General features: G+C 36.3%; 1 protein-coding gene across 4 annotated transcripts; it reads right to left on the bottom strand.

Annotated features, from left to right (window-relative positions):
* Positions 1-232: 232 nt before the first annotated feature.
* Positions 233-12,692, bottom strand: LOC120012958 (serine/threonine-protein phosphatase 6 regulatory subunit 3-like). 4 transcript variants are annotated; one of them, XM_038864533.1, is made up of 20 exons: positions 12,588-12,692; positions 12,315-12,422; positions 11,874-11,977; positions 11,409-11,495; positions 11,251-11,326; positions 11,090-11,164; positions 10,903-10,956; positions 9,338-9,397; positions 8,994-9,110; positions 7,518-7,612; positions 7,211-7,413; positions 5,758-5,855; positions 5,347-5,450; positions 5,102-5,264; positions 4,783-4,905; positions 4,367-4,449; positions 3,498-3,639; positions 2,349-2,378; positions 1,865-1,935; positions 233-1,271 (listed from the first exon to the last, which is right to left on the bottom strand). In XM_038864533.1, exons 2-20 carry the CDS (start codon positions 12,351-12,353, stop codon positions 677-679), a joined length of 2,319 nt encoding a protein of 772 aa, XP_038720461.1. In that variant the 5' UTR covers positions 12,354-12,422; positions 12,588-12,692; the 3' UTR covers positions 233-676. The 4 variants fall into 4 exon arrangements, with proteins under 4 accessions (XP_038720461.1, XP_038720462.1, XP_038720459.1 ...); XM_038864534.1 differs by having other exon boundaries at positions 233-1,226; positions 12,588-12,691; XM_038864531.1 differs by having other exon boundaries at positions 233-1,274; positions 12,588-12,690.
* Between the last annotated feature and the right edge of the window lie 1,274 nt (positions 12,693-13,966).

The following is a 13,966-nucleotide window of genomic DNA, read 5'->3' on the forward strand; positions in this document are numbered from 1 at the left end:
TTGGTTGATATTAATCTAGGGATTGCATGGATCAGTAATATTATGACAATGGAGCAAGAGAAGATTTGTTCTATTAGAGAAACATAGGGTTCTCAGTGTTGCAAAGAGGATATTGGTGTAGTAAGAGTAAAGAGAGATGGTTCTTAACTTGAGGAAACATACTACGGCAAAACAGCACTTAATAGTTAATACGACATTGGAAAGTTCGGTATTCTGATTAGGAGGCACAGCATAAAGAAATCCCCTGATTAACATTATTGTAACCAGAAAGTTCATAATGGAGGATGATGGGAACAAAACAACTGTAATATACAAAGTTTTTGTGCAAAACATTCATGTCAATTTTGAGAAACAATAAGCCTTGCTCGACTACAGATTAAATAATTTTAGCTGTTTGGCTCGCACTAATAAATCCGAATCATCTCCCACTTCCTCAACTGAGAGAGAGAGAGAGAGAGCAGGCATCTTGAAAGGTGTTGGAAAGAATGATCAACCCTACTAAACAACAAAGCCCCATTGATGTACATTAGGCTGTAGACGTACAGCCAACAAAGGGTAACCATCTGTATATCCAGCAGTCAAGCAAGCGCAAGTCCAAGTGCCAGTAATCATCTTTCCACCTGATCAATAATCCGGTTACGAGTTAGCCAATGGAATTGGTTCTCCCAATTTAAATTCAATTCTTTGCTTCTTTGGTTGCATCTTTCTCATCCTTTGGCTCTGAAGCATCGTTTGTACCTCCTGTTATCTTCACATCTGCTGAGGGAATGGAGTTTGAATCATTAATTCCATCAATTGTTAATGGAGGCTTGGAAGATATGGGAGGAGGGCTGTCCTCTGCTAACTGGGATTCCACTTCAGCATTATCTTCATTCGCCAATGCATAAGAGGACGATGGACATGATTCAGTAGTATCTGGATGCTGATCAACACGCTGATCTTCTGATTCCACTCGCAGCTCACCATTTCGGCTTGGATGATTTTCATCTACATCAACTGAACCGCTGGAGTCTGGAGTCTCTCTCCACTCGACCCAAACAGGTGGTTTATCAGTCTCACAGGGTCCTGCTTCCTTCAAATCTTCTACTTTTGCTTCATCAACCAAAGAGGATGTTGCAGTATCATCCAATTCTTCATCCTCACCAACAGTAACCTCCTCGTTGCCAGCAGCCTCAGTAATAGGTGAAGATGACACAGGTGCACCAGATGAACGATCATTAGCAATTCTGTCATCCTCAAAAGCAAACCAATTGGAATTTGTAAAAAGAGAGCTACTGCAAACACCAGAGAAAATGCACAATAGTTGGGCCAGGCAATTGAGGAAAAAACTTCAAGAGACAATAATAATAAAATAAAGAGCAATTTATGGCACAATAGGTTATTTCAGAGCTCATGTTCTCTCTGAAACAGGCGACACATAATTTATGCCAGTAAATTCTCAAACAAATTTAAACCAATACTACCATCAGCATACCAGTATTTGAAACCCACCCCCCCAACCACCACCAAAAGAATTCCAAAACCTTTTAGTCTCACTAACTGAAGAATTTCTAATTTCATAACTTCCATATCCCAAGTTAGCAAGACCTCATTAAATCTTCAAATTAAAATTCATTCTTCCCTAGACAGACTGGAGTGTGGAAGACCATGACACTCATTATTTGAATCCAACAATACGGAACGATCAGAGATGGATCAACATGATTTTTTTCCTTTCTGATGTACAATGACAAAAGAGAGATTATTCCACCCATTGCATGGAAAACAGGGTGAGGGACGCTTTAGTTCAAGTGTATATAATTACAAAATTTAACCTCCAAATACGTACACACATAAAGGAATATCAAGAAAGGAATTCCTTCACCTTTCCTGGTCATCTCCCAAACGCAGAGAAGATATAACTACTTCAGCAGATTCATCATCAAAGTAAACATCCTGCAAGTCCCCCAGTAAGAATCTTTCGCAATAGTCGCATTATTTTTATGAAATAAAAATACAAGGCAAATGGAAGAGCACAAATGATAAACACAAAATATAGGAATGGGAGATTAATGCATGGACCATCTGAAAAACACTAGCAACTTTCCATTAGAACCAAAAGAAAAGTATACTGGTTGTGGTGGGTGGATGGCAGCTAAAGAACTTAGAGAAAGGTCACCAACTCCAAGAACATTATCAGTACTCGGAAAAGGGGAAAAAAACAAAACAAAAGGGAAAGAAAATCTTCCAAGTGGTTTAAGCAAGTAATCATAGTTCAGAACTTTAGATGAATAACCTTCCATTTCTGCTTAAAAAAAAATCTGTCCAATCATTTTATTTTTAAATGTATCCATATAGTGCATACATACCTCATCATCTCGTTCAAGTGAACCATGGGCCTGCAGCACGTAAGAAAAAAAAGAATCAGAATACTTGATAAAAATGTACTGTGTGCTTATTTCTTTTTATCTTATTACATGGAAATACATTGACTGAAAAATTGATATTTAGGTTAAGAGAAAACCTTGAATTATAATGTCAGTTAAGACAAGAAAAAGTCAAAGAAACGATGGCTGTAGATCTAAAATTGCATGCATTAAAAAGTGTCCCAACACTCCAAAAAATCTAGTGCAATTTAATTTGTGTGGGTGACGAGCAATAAAGGCAGAGAGAAAAATATTACTGATTGAGGTATCCAAGACATAAGGTCTAAACCTAACGCTAGCATTTAAACACCGATATAATATTCACATCAACTCTTCTTCCATATTTATTGGGAAAAAATTCTCCGTTTTACTTTATTTCAATTTTCTTCCTTTTATAAATAACACTATTTTGGTTTTCCAATTTTCTTTATAAATCCAAGAGAAACAAAAGGAAGCTGCTAGGCACAAATATATATATATTTTGCAAAGGATGCACATTGGTTTACAAAATTCTTTTAAGCATAAAGCACATCAAGTACTCATTTGGTTGGGATTTATAAATCCTTTAAACCATGAAGTACATTAAGTACTGATTCTGTAACATCCCATCAGTCATTGTATGACACCATTCAACAGGCTATTTCAAGCCAAAAAATAGTCCAGACTCTATACGATAAATAAATACCACCTATAAGCATCATGCCCAATTGCCCATGGATCCAATCCTTGAAGTTTACCATTTTTGACTTAAAAGGGTAATTCTTCTTTTCCCACCAATAAACTTCCAATTCTTCTAATATTGCGCTTTAGTATCAACAGAAATATAATGCACGAATTTCTTTCCTTATTAGCATGCTTGTTTTGTGCAGACAAAAGAGTCCTGGATTAATATTAACTTCTACACAATAAGCTTTTACACCCGTATATCCTGTCCTCAATGCTTACAACATTTTCCTCACATTAAGGGGAAAATTTCCTTTCACACAACAAGCTTCTCACCCACAACATATGTATCTTTCATATGAAACGATACATAATAATAAGTTGAAAGTGGAAAACATTAAAAAAAAAAAAAAGTAAAATAAAAAGTACCTCGTCAATATCATCATTACTGTAGATACCATATCGGAAAGCCTGGCTTAAGTTATTTGCTAAAGCTGCAACATCATAGTCTCTATCTTGGTAATCATCATCATCACTATCTCGAGTCCTGTCTTGTAATCCTGATGGCCTCCTGTTACAATTGAATAGACGGGTCAAACATGATAGTACTTAAAAAGACAAACATATATTTTCATATAAAACAGGTTCATAACCAGTCATATCTAGAATTCTCCAAATATATAGAGAATGACAGAAAATAAATTAACGAGAGATGTCAAATAAATAGTAGAGGACATTATAGCTCATCAACCCAACTGTTAACACAGAAAGGATCATAAAATTTGCAAGCCAAGGCGCCTGCCAACTGCCAAGGGTCACATCATAATTTAAGGTTTTTTGCTATTTCTTTCTCAACTGAGCACATGTTACTAAATCAAGCCCCATTCAAATCCTTCAAAATAAAATGCAATGATCCTTCAAATAAAAAGTAGTGGTCCTCAGAATCAGATTATCTTGCAATGACCATATACAATAGTAACGAAGTTCGTTGGTTATTTCCTCATCCGATCACTCTTAACCAGCTATGAGGTAGATACAGAAGCCCTTTCTCAAATAATTTTCAATCACATTCTAAATCATAATGTTGTGTTACCAACAAGAATGTCTTCATGAAATTCCACAGGATGCACTAAATGAGGTACGAAGCTTTAAACCTTTTCAGACCAATAGGTACAAGAGCAATTTAATTCACAAGCAAATTATTTAGTTATGTAGGGCTCCACGCACAACATGTGAACGCAAATAAAAGTCTGGATATCAGGCAGATGGCAACAGCATTTTCCAGGAAAATCACATACCCACAGGCCCACTGGGAGATATTTTCTACTGCATTACGCTTGGATAAAACATTTGTCTGCCAATCATTCCATTCACCACTTTCCTGTCCAAAAAAAAAACATATTGAAATTATCCCAGAATTTTGGGATTCATAAGCATCTTGAGGCGTGTACAACTAGCATAAACAAAGAAAAAACCAAAGCATCAAGACAAGAAAGACATGGATATCAGTAGTAAGTTTCCCTGTGTGAAACTTTGTGCATGATCCATATTTTTTTGAATGCAAAATGAAATGTTACACTATTACATTACTTTGTAGTCAAAACTCTGAACTAGCAAATCCAAATGCAAGACAAATGTCTGAACACTATGTAGTTCTCTCCCACATTCATAGATCAATAATCAACATAAACAAATGTTTAGAGTTTATACCAACCTGCAGATATGCTTGAATTTTACAATTGGTACTCCCAATCTGAGCAAGTTTGTTAGATATATGTGTCAAGTGTCCAATATTCCCTATCCTGGGTGGCGACCTACCCTCAGCAGGAACCGTGGGCTGCAACAAGAACAAAAAAACAAGTGTCACTCAAGTTCTACCCCAAAACATCAATTTGACATCAGAATAGTCGAAAGCAACATCGATCACAAAAGAAAAATCCAACAAATTTATCACCAAGAACAAACTATCAAAAATATCCGAGGATTGCTCTATAAAGAAAAAATGCCATCAGCTGTATATGACTAAATTTTACCTTACTCGGTTGAGCCGCTAATGTGGAATTCTTCTCAGCTTCAAGTATTCTTCCAATAAGATTACACTCTTGAAGATGTTCAATAATTGAAGTATTCTTGCTCTCCAAACATGTTGAAATTATATTCTCTACGTGATGATGCATAAAATTATTGTATGGGTACCTACAGTCACAAATAAACAGAGAAATGAAGCCTACGATCTAACAAGTCTAGCTGGCATAACAAAAAAAATCTGCATACTTACTCAAAGAATAAGTCCAAAATCCTCTGTACTGCTCCAAGACGAATCAATGCATTCTCGGCAGCTTCGCTACCCACTGCCAGTAGTACTGATATAAATTCTACAATCTGAAAAAAGAAAAGTTAGGTGATAATCAGCATAAAGTTCCCATGAATTTTCCTCAATATTCTCACTGGGGGATTCACTTAATACATTAATCAACCTAGTCATTCAAACATCAATCTTCACAATTTCATAAGATGAATTAACAATTAGTATGAAAGATAAATTTTCACTAGGCGGATTCACCTGATACATTAATCAACCTAGTCATTCAAACATCAATCTTCACAATTTCATAAGATGAATTAACAATTAGTATGAAGAATTCAGTACCAATACATTGGAAAGGAATAAAGATAGCGAGGAAGATACCTTTAAACGATGCTTTCCAAGAGGTGGCTGCAATTTTCCATATGTAGTTAGAAGGACATCATTCGCAGATGAAACGTCAAAAAGTTTTAGTAAACCATCTGTGAAAAACAAAACAAAGCCAAAAAAAAAAAAATGACAAGAAAATCTACAGTGATAAATAAGAAGTTACATCATCCAACAAAGCATGTCTCTAACCCTAGTTTTGGGTAACAACCTCAGTGAGTATGTAGCAACTCATTAAGCTAACAATTAAATGTGAAGAAAGGACGCAAATGAAAAGCAATGAAAAAACTGATAATCAATCATCCAACAAATAGTTTAATTCTTAAAGAGCAAAGTTCAGTATAAAAGAAAATTCCAGGTTTCCACGAGCCCATGCACTGAACTTGTCTATTTTGAATCAGAAGTTTTGTCCTCTCTAAGATACAAAAGACTGCAAAATGCCAACAACTGCAGGGATATGGAATCACATTTTAATATGAATGAAAAACTCACTAAAGAGCAGTGGCATTGAATATTCTCACCCTCTTTCTTATGTCATCAAAACAAGAGCCATAACACTGTCAATATGAACTAGGATCCCATGCATGGAAATAATGCTAGTTAACTAACATCCCTCAAGATTCTGCATGTCAGTAATGCATTTTAAGGATCCAAAAACAATTCCATGCTATAACACTTCTTAATGTTGGAAATATATGTCTACACCGTATCAAGTGTCAATATTAGTAACAGGACCTGCGAAACAATGCCTAGCACCAAAATCCATAACTTTTGCTAATCATTTTACACCAAATGAAAGGGGAAAATATAATAATCCATTTAACCAGTTTCTGCTAGCTGCCTTTGTCCCTGAATAAACCCGTCATTATCTTCATCAACAGAACTGGAGTCAATTAGGTTCTAGTTTGAAATGGTAGTCCATTCTGGTTTCTAAAGCAATATATATATATATTGATGATATTTTAGGAGGAAGAAATGCCACTTCGCGCCTCCGCCATGATTTCAATGACAAAACTCATCCAGGTTTATTGCATGAACAGAAGCAACAAGAAGGAAAAAAACACTTGGGTGCTAATAAACAGCCAAATCATAAAAAAAATCCAAAGCATCATTTCCATTAATTTCAGATAAGTGATAAATCCTTCAAAAAGAAAGCCCATTTTGTTCCTTCTGTTCGATATCTCCTTCTAGAAAAATTCTCTATTGTATGAAATTCATTAGATCTTTGTCTTAGTATGTAGGATTAGTTTTCGATTTTCAATTCCTGCTCAACAGGAATATCTTTTTATGAAGCTTCTGCTAATTATGCCTTTCGAGCATTTCTCTAAGGCAGTTTGATGCTCATTTGTTGTGTGTACGAGTATTTTGTCGAGGTACAGATATTTAGGAAATACACTATTATGCCAATAAGCAAAAAAGTAGATGTCATTATTTGAGGGAATAAAAATACCTAAGCTCCCCAGCATGCCTTCAACTGTCTCAGGGCTAGACGTTATTATGGATCCATGAGTGAACTGGCGGTTGTGTGTATGAAACGCACCCAAAGAATGCCTTTTAGGGTCTAACAGAGATATGCATATAGACAATGAGTTAACCAGAACAGACTTTGGGCGTGAGTCTTCCAAAGCATGACGAAATAATCTTCCAATAAAGCTGCACAAAAACACACAAAAAAAGGCCGATGATTCAGGTACAATGTTGGATTGAAACATAAGCAGATGTCCAGCTACTCGATGGAAGGAGATAACAAACATTACTTTGAGCTGGAGATTTTAGCAGCAAGACCAGGGGGAGCAAATCGTGTTATAGCACACAGTGTTTCAGCCGCATTAGAATGAACCTCGGGGCAATCCTGCAAAGTTTTCCACAAGCATATACTGAATATTGACTATCTGAAACACCAACTAGATAAACTGCTAACACCCATACTAAATGAAAAACTGCAGTTAAATGACAATGGTCAACATTTTTGCATAATTAGATCCAATGGCAAAAGGAGAAAGAAATGGAATGTTATTATTACACAGCAATATAATTTTCATGTGAAATTCCCGCATAATATTATCTACACAAGATTTGAATAATGTGCATGATAGAGTAGATACTCATATACCGTTCTAACTCCTAACAGCTCGGGTGCTAAGGTATGATAAAGTCTAATGTTTAACCTGGCTATGTTAGAGGAGTGGTTACAATAACTTGATTTGGAAACACAAATTGTCGGGAGGGCAAAGAATGAAGGTCAGAGAACACAAAAGCCTCAAATATGGTTAACGGATCTCATAAGATTGGTCTGTAAGACAATAAAGCCAGTTGGGAGACTCGTGTAAGATATTTATACTATCATGCCGTGAAGGGGAATAGAATTACAATATGGTGCTCCATGTTGTAAAATGTAAACTGCCTCTAAACGAGATGATTCCAAGTCTTTTCTCAACAGAAGTGAAAGGTCGCTGTGGTAGCAAATCGTCTAGTGTTCGCAGGAGGAAATTGTCTTGGTCCTCTTGGAACCCTTAGTTTGACAGAGATTGCAGGACTTCAAGTTGGACTCTATATGGGTAGTTTGAATTATTACAACGAACTTGCATATGAGGGTAGCATGGGAAGATGATGGTTTGGAAGTCCCAAATGGAACACTGTTTGATACATCATCATTTTATTTAATTGTTGAGCACCCACGGGATTATTCCCTTTCGAGGGGAATAAGGAGGCATTTCTACCTCGACTACTTTATTAAAGAAGTTCCCTTGAATGGACAATTCAATCGGAGGCTTGAACAATAGAATTCAATTTAACACTCCTATAGTCTGGTAATCTAGAGATCTCAGGCCTGATACAAAGCATGGAGCATTGATATTCACATAGGCATAAAAAGCCTACCAAACAAAAAAGTGACTAATCTGGCTACACAGGTCAGGACTTCAGTAACGGACTGCAATGCACATTCAACATAAAAAGCTCAAACCAAAAAGACAGAGACAACTATCAGTGATTGTTTTTGACATTCTCTTACTGCTAAATTAAAAGGTCCAACAGAGAGCACAAAATGAATACGGTAACCAAAGGTCAGATAAGCAAACATACATCATGTAGGCACTGGATGAAGGGACAAATTCCAAATCACCCACAAGCGCAAGAAATGATAAAGCAATAACTACAAAATGACAAAGTGCCCAAAAGTGGAAGCCATTAGTAGTACCAGTGTCCTACAGGTTACAACCAATAAAGCTTACCGAAGAGCTAAATTTGTCCACAATCATATCCAGCAGATCCGTATCCTCTATCCACCGCATTGCTTCCATATAATTTGTATAAATATGTTCATCAGCACCAATCAACCGTATTAGGACCTGCAAAGCAAGGGTTTCTATGTGCTTAATTGTAGATGGACAATCAAGAATAACTAGTTTGATAGTCAACAGATATTTCAAGAGCAACAACAAAACCAAATGAGATGCAGTGATTGCAGATGATGGAGCCAATGACCTAAACAGATGCTAACCCAATTACCCAAGGCACAACTTTAGCAAGAAATTCAATTTCCAAGAACAAGAAACAAGCATGACCAAAAACTTGCCTCCATAATGGATGTTATACCAATCAGGTCAACTAGTTGCCTAAGAATTTCCTGATGTGCCTGGAAAACCACACAGAAACAATCAGTAATAAAACAAATTGAAGCATGTGGGTGTTTAACTCATGGGAGGGGGAAAAACTCATATACCATAACTAAACATTAGGAGAGTAGAAACGTAATAAAAGGTAGAACGATTAAGCTTTCAGGGAATATCATCATTCCAGAAGGAACTATCTTGCTGTCAGTATCACCATATTTTACATTTTCCTCTGTCCATTAGTCAATAAACAGGTTCAACATCTTCAGACAGCTGATGACCATCAACAACCTAAACAGTTTGCCTCATATGGTCATGCTCACGTAAATGCAAGCCAAACATGTTGGAATTTCATAGCGTCATGAATGTTTAATCAAGAACTGTGACACAAATGATTAAATGCGAGTGAAGAACCACAAACTAAGGCAAACTTTTAAAAATCACTTGTTATCAGATTTCAGCGAGAAAACCCAGCAACATTTACCTCACTTACATTATTTGGTACTTTGCTCTTTAATGCACATGGGAACATGTGCCCCAGTAGTAAAGTTGCAAGAGTGCAACCTAGAGGTCACAGGTTCAATTCCGGGAAACAGCCTCTCCACATGTGGGGGTAAGATATGCGTACATTATGTTTGTCCCCGACCCCGCTTACTGCGGGAGCCTTGTGCACAGGAGTTGTTTACCTTTTTACCTTAGTTCTTTAATGCATTATTCATTACTTTTATCTGTGCTGCAACAAGCTTTTTTTGTAGGGCTGCAACCCAACCCCCGGGAATCTAACAATAATCTACAAAACCAACAGTAATTCCAACTATGAACCTAATAACTTCGACTTTGCGGCTTAGTTGGGTCTTGAGTTGTTAATTGGGATATAGGTTTGGTCTTTTGTTAATCATAGAGTCTCTAGCAGTAGTTTCCCATTACAAAGTTCCAGTAATTTTACTACTAGGAATTTTAGTCATCCTATTGGATTTAGGAGACTCGAAAGTCCAGAAATATTTAAATATACTTCTCTTATTTCAGAAGACTCAGGTTACCTTTTCACAGCACCAGAACAGCACCCACAACTTGTACTTTAGTAATTGGACATCCATATTCCTCCCTAACCTTCAACACCAAATCCCAAGCTGTCATGCTTTATTTAGATAGCGGCAGATTTGTTTTCCAGCAATCTTAAGCATGGATCTCAGCCACTCTTTCGGCATCAAACCTTAACTCCCAATTTTCTAAACCCTAGCTAACCCAAAAAACATGTAGGAAAATAATTCTAGATTTGTCTCGCATCATACAAAAAGTGGGAGTTCTACAAAAATCTGCATTAATTCCATTAATAGAGGAAGAATATCCAATCTAATGAAAGGAAAAACATAGACCAAAACAAAACCTAAAGGACCAGCCTCTAACTTCAATCCAACTGCTTTCCCACAGATACAGATCCAATATAATTATAGGAAAATAATCTGTATAGAAACTAGAAAGAACACCTGTTTCAATTAAAAAAGAAAAAGAAAAACCATTCGCTTACTTTAATATAATTCATAAAAAGAACTGTCTTCCGCAACAATAGACATATCACCACCTAGCAAGAAAAAATTAGGAAATATCAACACCAGTCATAATTCCTAATGAAAGGAAGAGATAAGACATAAAAGGCATAACTATAATTTGTCTTCTATTAAAATACAAAACCTTGGAATTCCAATTTGCAATACCTTGCTGAAGTACCCAGCCAGCAGTGTACTATGGGACTTTGTTGGTTGCAAAAAGGAAAATAGCATATTCATCAACTGCAAACAGGCCGCAACCAGATAATTCAGCAACTAAATGTTTGCAAAGGCGAAGTGAATTGTATAAAGAGGTGACAAGTTCCTACCTCCTCATCCTCTACCAAGGCTTTGAGTATGACATCAACTTCACAAGTAAATATCTCACAAGCAATAAAAGGAAACCTACATAAACAATAACACGACAATATTAACCACGGTAGATAGACACTGAAATGATTCACAAGGTTCATCCAGAGAGGCCTACTTGAAAGTTCGCCTCTTTTCAGCATCCTCAGGAGCTTCTTCCACAATATATCGGATGAGTTGTTCAACCTGAGGCTTTTCTCGCAAACTGAATCAATAAAACATTATCACCACCAAAAACAATGAACTTAGGGAAAGAAATTGTTCACTCAACTTCAAAGTACAATTACAGAAAGAAGGAACTAACTAAATTAAAAGAGAGTCCATTCCTCTTCAAATGCAAAAAGATTAGTGATGAAAGCATGTGTTACAAAGTAACCTTTATGTCTTTGCTTATCCCTTACGTCTTCACTCCCTAATGAATAGTCACACCTAATATTCACAGATTCCGTTTAACTAACACCTTCCAAGTCCAATTAGCATTAAATTACCATGAAAGAATCAATATTTGACACTTGAAGAACAGATGAAAACATCACATGGATCGACCAGTATGTGATCAAATAACAAAATAGAAGAGCATTACAAATTGATAAGACGTCCATTAAGAGCTTTGCATTCTTGAATTATTTCATCCTCATCCAAAAGCTCATCCAATGTAAAATTGTCCTTGTCTAAAATCGTCTCCACCTGCAGTTGAAATATGAATGAAATTACAAAACAAACATATGAAGCACTTAACCAGAGAGTCACCCGGAGCTAACCAAAGAGTCATCCGGAGCTATGGAACAAAAAGAAAAAATTTAAAACAAAAACAAAAAAGAAGAGGAAAACGAAAGAGGTGGGAAAGAGGAGTAGAAAAAAAATAATTTCAAAAGATGTCTCCAGCAATCAAAAGAGTGAAGGATATATATAGTGTTAAGGTATAATGGCAACAATCCTTAATATACACCCGTACGTGCTAGCGTATACGCATATATGTAGTGTGATATAATTTACTGCCAGCAATTCAAGTAAGATAACTCACCGGCGACGCAGTGGACAATCCTGTCATACGCCAGAACATCTTGAATTCCGCTGCAAATTTAGCCCTCAACAACGAAACCCCCGAATCAGATCTGTCAGCCTAGGAACCCTAGCAACCAAACAATCGGCGATTCGCCAAGAACAACACCAAGTCAAAATACTACAAAGAGGCCAATCAAAGAAACAGAAAACAACATCACATAAAACCCAGAAGCACAAAGATTGAATTCGATAGCATCGAGCGCTAGGGAGTTTAGAGAGAGAGCAAGAGCACCTGTAGGCTGTAATCGCGGAAAGGGAGAGGATTTGCCAATTTGGAGGTGGGAACAAAAGAAAAGAAAAGAAAAGGAGTATATAAGAAAATAATATATTTAAAATTAGAACTAAAAACTTTTGTTCGTATCACAAATGTACAATTCTGTGTGTGTTTTGAAACATGAGATATATTATAAAGTTGGGGACTTAATGACTTATGTTATTATCTATTTTTTTATAATCTTACTCTTCCAGTAAAGTTGGAGGAGGAGGAGGATTATTGTTGCCCACTTGCTTTGGAGCTTCGATATTTCTTGCATTTTGCAAGATTACCAATTATGTGTTACACCTTTAGCTATGATAAAAATTATAAAAAAAATTCACCTACCACTCTTTTTTCTCACATCGTGTTCACTCTAGGGTACTTCTACGGGTCTTTTTTTATTTTTACTTTCCCCTTTCGACGATTTTGAATGGACTATTAGTATAGTACTGTCTACATTGGATACCTCTACGGGTTTTGTACCATCTCCTCACGATTTTATTTGAAAAATATTCTTATTTTTCCACCTTCCCACTGTTAGAACCCATAACCTCTTTAGTTATGGAGAGTGAATACATATTTTACTATTCAGTCCATAGAGGTGCCCCGGAACGCACAATACCTAGATGCAAAATTAAACCATCTTTGGTATGATCATAAGAGCACTCAGCCACTGTAAAAATATTCGGTTTGAGACGTAATTATTATCTTAAAGGTGTGTTTGTCACCTAACAAAGGGCATAGTTGGTGGTGCCCATAAAGGTACATTGAAATGGACAATACCTAAATGCAAAATTAAATTATCTTTGGGTATGATCATAAGAGTACTCACCCGTTGTAAAAATATTCGATTTAATTATTATCTTAAAGATGTATTTGTCACCCAATAATTTGGCGGGGCATGAGACTTGGTGTTTGTAGTTCTAAATGGATACAGTTGACAACCAGGCACAATTGTATCCTTAACTTTAACTCATTATGATAATAACTACTAGGCCAAATGGTATTTCCAAATATGAGATTATTTGTGATTTTATTGTAAATTTGTATTAGCATCTTGCGCTTATGATATGGTTTATCTTACCAAAATTTATTATTTAAACCCTAACTTACAGTATCAAAGTGGGCTTGTCTAGAGAAACCACGAATAACTCAATTGACACTCATGTATAGAGGTTTTGAATTCGAGTCTCCCCATCCACTTACCCTTTGTTAAAAGAAAGAAGAGTGTGCCCATCTAGCATAATAGAAAAGCCCACAGAACACCGCACCTACTCTCATCGTAGCGATCAAAGTTGCCAATTCCTGAGTCAAACAACCTCGAGAGTCAATTTACAAACCTATCGAAAACTAGT

The sequence above is a fragment of the Tripterygium wilfordii genome, chromosome 13, assembly GCF_013401445.1.
Source record: "Tripterygium wilfordii isolate XIE 37 chromosome 13, ASM1340144v1, whole genome shotgun sequence".
In the NCBI taxonomy this organism is placed as follows: Eukaryota; Viridiplantae; Streptophyta; class Magnoliopsida; order Celastrales; family Celastraceae; genus Tripterygium; species Tripterygium wilfordii.